Source organism: Tupaia chinensis, unplaced genomic scaffold (assembly GCF_000334495.1).
Source record: "Tupaia chinensis unplaced genomic scaffold, TupChi_1.0 Scaffold144255_1, whole genome shotgun sequence".
NCBI lineage: Eukaryota > Metazoa > Chordata > Mammalia > Scandentia > Tupaiidae > Tupaia > Tupaia belangeri.
Window position 1 is genome coordinate 1,054,767 of NW_006204113.1, and position 4,246 is coordinate 1,059,012.

Sequence of the window (4,246 nt, forward strand, 5' to 3'; positions counted from 1 at the left end):
TACAAAAGCAAAGTGCGTGCGCCCAGCTGCCTTTGCCCTTTAAGTCCTCAGTGCCATCCACTTCCTCCCTTCCAAGGTATGGCTATGCAACCGGCCTCAAGAGCCTGAGGCAGTACTCATTTTATAATAGCGCCAATAATTTCCACCCAAACCCTTAGCGAACTTGGGGCTTAAGCCTCTCCTAGCTATGCTGTCTGCTCTGACGTTGCAATTCACTATCCAGATGGTGTATTTTCATTGAGCTTCCCATGTTTGTTGGCTCCCGTTACAGCGTGGGACTGCAGCTTCTAGCAGATCCCCGGTTTGAACATGTAATTCCAAGTTTGCCCAGAGAAGCTTTATACCAGGTATTCGGTCTCCCAGTTTAGGATACTTCTCGCACCTTTTCCCCCCTAGTTTCTGCTACGGGGTGTGAGAAATCACCCCCAGGGGGCATGGCTAAGCCGATCCTTAGCGCTCCCCCCTCTCCAGGGAACTCTGGGCTCCGGGCTTGTTGTCAAGCCAGTCTGGGACTCTGCATGTGGGATCCAGCAGCCCCAACAGCCCCGCCACCGGGTAGCCCTCTTTTGCCTTTTAAGGCAAAGATCCAACTGTGTGTTCCCTATCCTCTTGGGGTCAGGAGGGTTCTCCAAGAAGTTCATGAAAAAATGCACGTTATGAAAAAACTGCCTAATTTCAAACTTTCTGTAAAAAAAAAAAATTGAATTCCATTTTTCATGAACTTTTTAAGTCTCCTTGTATTAGGAGAAACTGAAGGTGGCTGCCTTATTTGTTTCACCTGTGGCAAAAGGGTGGCTTGGCTAAGAACTAATCTACTTTTTTTAGATTTTGCCTTGCCTTGAGGAAGTCCTTTACTGGGGATTGGGAGTAGGAAGGGCTGCCTTTGAGGTCCATCTCTAAGTGGGTGTGGCCAGGAGGAATACCTGCATGAAAGACCACGGAAAAGGTAGGGGCAGACAGGAAGTAGATTCAAACAGTACAACATCACACACATTCACTTCAAGTTTTATTTTGCCTCTTGCATGGTCTTCAGTTATTTTTACAGTTTGATTCTTTACAGGAACTGAGCTGTGATCTAAACAATCAATGAAATGTCATTCCAGCCTTAATAAATAGTCATAACCATGGAAGATATCATAGAACTTTATGATCCTAGGGTGATGAAGGTATAATCTTAGATCTGTTTCACAGTTAATACCTGTGACCAATAGACCAAAGTGATTATTAATAAGCAAAATCTGAAAGCAAACTTGTTAAAACTCCTGATTCCATATGAGGTTAACCATGAAATCCTCTAAATAAAATGGTAAAATTGTCCACTAGTGTTCAAGATGTATTAAAAAAGAAAATAACAGTCATCTTAAAAATCTAGTAGGGACCTTCCCTTTACCTTAACCCTCAAAAATGCAAACTTGGTACCAGTTTTCCAATGTATCCTGTCTTTTATTAAAGGTCTCTACCCAAGAAAATGAAGAAGCCTCCTCCCCCCTTCTCACCCATTCAGTGTACATTCACAGACCTTGGCTGGAAGTCACTACCACTAGGTACAATGCTTTTAAGACTCTCTAGAAGCCCATACTGTCGAGTTCTGTGAAGGATACTCTCAGGTTTCCTTCTTTGCCCCTCTCCTCTCAGCTCAAAGTTAAAACAGTTGGTACACAACTGCAGGAAAGCAAGATAACAAAATACTGTCAGAAATTTATGGAGAAGTCAGCCAGCCATGATGAAAAAATGAATCCTGCCAGCCTCATGCTCAAAACTCTTAAAACAGCAGTCTAAATTAAAATACATAAAGCATTTGGAATTCATGGTTAAAGGAAAAAGGAAAGGGTAGTAAGCATAAATCACTGATGTGTGCTCATTTTCTCTCTTAAAAATTAGATAAAGACATGCAAGAATTGAAAACTCTGGTTTAATAAAACCAGTAGTAACAGGTCTTGAAATTAAAGGACAACTGATCAAAGGGGCAAGTGGGACTAATCTGTCCCTAAACCCTACTTCACAGATGTCAATACTAACACTTCACATGCTGACCTGCTATTGAGGTTAATTCCCAGAAGTTGACTGCACTTTGCAACAGACTTGAGTCCTATTGAAGTTAGGCTCTCGTACCCAAAATGGTCATGGCCTAGCCCCAGGTGGGAGGCACTTTAAAAATAAAAAATAATAATAATAAAAAAAAAGACAAAAGAAAAGAAAATCCACCTTCCAGTAATTTACATTATTCATATTCAAAGTGCCATCCTGAACCAATACCCTTTCATTGTCAAAAACAAATAAACCAGTAAACACAAAGGATAGTCAGATTACAGCTAGTTTATATACAAAGATTTACAAGTTTGTCAACTTTAAGCTTTTGACACAAACAACTGCACATTTGTCCCTACAAAGCACAACATGCCCAAACCAACGGTCACTACAGGAGACTATTGGCCATGGCTTTACAAAAAGCAGAAAAACTGCCCAAAATTGAAATCATTTATTCAGCTTAAACATAACACCACACCCATCCCACTTATACTCTTCACTGTGAAACTCCAGAAACCCACTAAATCTTTCTCATCTCTGCCATGTCTCCAAAGAATGAGAGACATTTCCTTCAATAAACCAAGGAAGATGACAGAAGTTATGTTGAGTACTCTTAGGTGAGAAATGCAACCACGCTGGATGCAGAAAATAGTGCTGACTACATTTATTGAAGACCCCCCTTCCTATATAAGCCCATGTAAGAGGTCTGGGCACCTAACACAAGACCCAAAAAGGAGGCCCACATCTCCGTTTCACACAAGATTTGCAGCTATCTTCTTCCAACCAGTGAATAGTCTGAAAACGTGATGGGTGAGTTTTACATAGTCCTCTTGTTTCCAATCCGAATGGCTGATCTGTTGTGGCTCCAGAGGCTGAACTGTATGAAGACCCCAACCACTACCCACAGGGTGGAGTTAAAGAGACTTTTGGACAGTTCACAGTGCCAACAAATGTCACAGGCTCCGACCAAGTATAACCACATCTTTTGGAAATCCTTCCATTTTTGCAATTTCAAAACAACCTAACTTGCTGTAAAATTCCAGAATTCTTTTATCATCTGGTCTCACTTCACAGAAAGCCCCCCGGGAGCCTAGAAATAAAAAAAAATAAAAAAATAAAAATAAAAATATAAGTCAATTTATTAGTAATTGTAGGTAGGAATTGTAGCTAATCTTTCATATATTTAATATAGCAAATAAGGGCTTGCTTATACCAGTTCCTAAATTCTGTACCACAACTTTTTAAAAATTCATTTTAATGTCCAAAGGCGGGTGAGGCTCCTTCCCCAGAGAGAATTTTTTTTGTGGAACAGTGGAACAGGGTATATATATAAGAAACCTCATGGCGGGAACCAGCAGTTAGCGTAATGGCTATGTCGCTGGACTCCCGCGTAGTCGACTGTGGTTCGCGACCTGGACCCGGTGGCTTAAAACTCACGCTGGGCACGTGTGCATGTGTGCCCAAGATCCCGAGAGAATGGAGGAGAAGGGATTGAGGCGTGACCATCCCCCCTGGGGGGTGATTTCTCGCTTTCTGTCTCTATGTCTCTCTGTCTGGCGAACGCATGCGCCCTATAGCGAAAAAAACCTCTCCAAAAAAAAAAAAAAAAGAAACCTCATGGCAAAGGACATCTGTTCAAAACAAAGTACTTCTTTTTTAAAGGTTTTTTGCCATAGGGATTATGTACCCACTGGAGAGGCAGAGTGGGAAAACAAGAAATAACCTCCCAGGGGTGACTGGACATGCCATAATCCCTCCTCCATTCTTTCGGGATTTGAGCACACATGGCTGGCATGATTTTCAAGCCACCAGGTCTGGAACTTGAGCCATGGTGTCATGTGGGAATCCAGCACATCTTAACTACACCACCACCTGCTGGCCCATATAAAGTACCTTTCAGGGGCCTCTATTCCAGCCTATGTCAGAAGCAATTATAACCACAATGATGGATATGCTGAGTCATAACTCACATATCTCCTCATCCTTCAGTTCTAAATATCAATATAATATAGAGAATTACTCTTTATTCAGATAAAGTTGTTTACATTATCCCACAAAGAAGCTACAATGGACTCAAATGAAAAGATGCAATGATAAACCAGGTGCATTCTCTTAGCTCTCCAATGAGGGCTTGACAAACTACCTAACCACATTTTACTTTTCTTACTTTTTAAAAGGTTTTTTTTTTTTTTTTTTTTTTTTTACTATAGTGTTGAAA

The 4,246-nt window shown here is 41.1% G+C and overlaps 1 protein-coding gene across 3 annotated transcripts in view; it reads right to left on the reverse strand.

Annotated features, from left to right (window-relative positions):
• Positions 1 to 989: 989 nt before the first annotated feature.
• OGA (O-GlcNAcase) overlaps positions 990 to 4,246 on the reverse strand; it is a 40,260-nt gene continuing 37,003 nt past the window's right edge. For all 3 annotated transcript variants that reach the window (XM_014583322.1, XM_006166334.3, XM_014583323.2), the window contains one exon: positions 990 to 3,118. In XM_014583322.1, the coding sequence (XP_014438808.1) occupies positions 2,982 to 3,118 (137 nt within the window). In that variant the 3' untranslated portion in view covers positions 990 to 2,981. The remainder of the gene's footprint in view (positions 3,119 to 4,246) is intronic.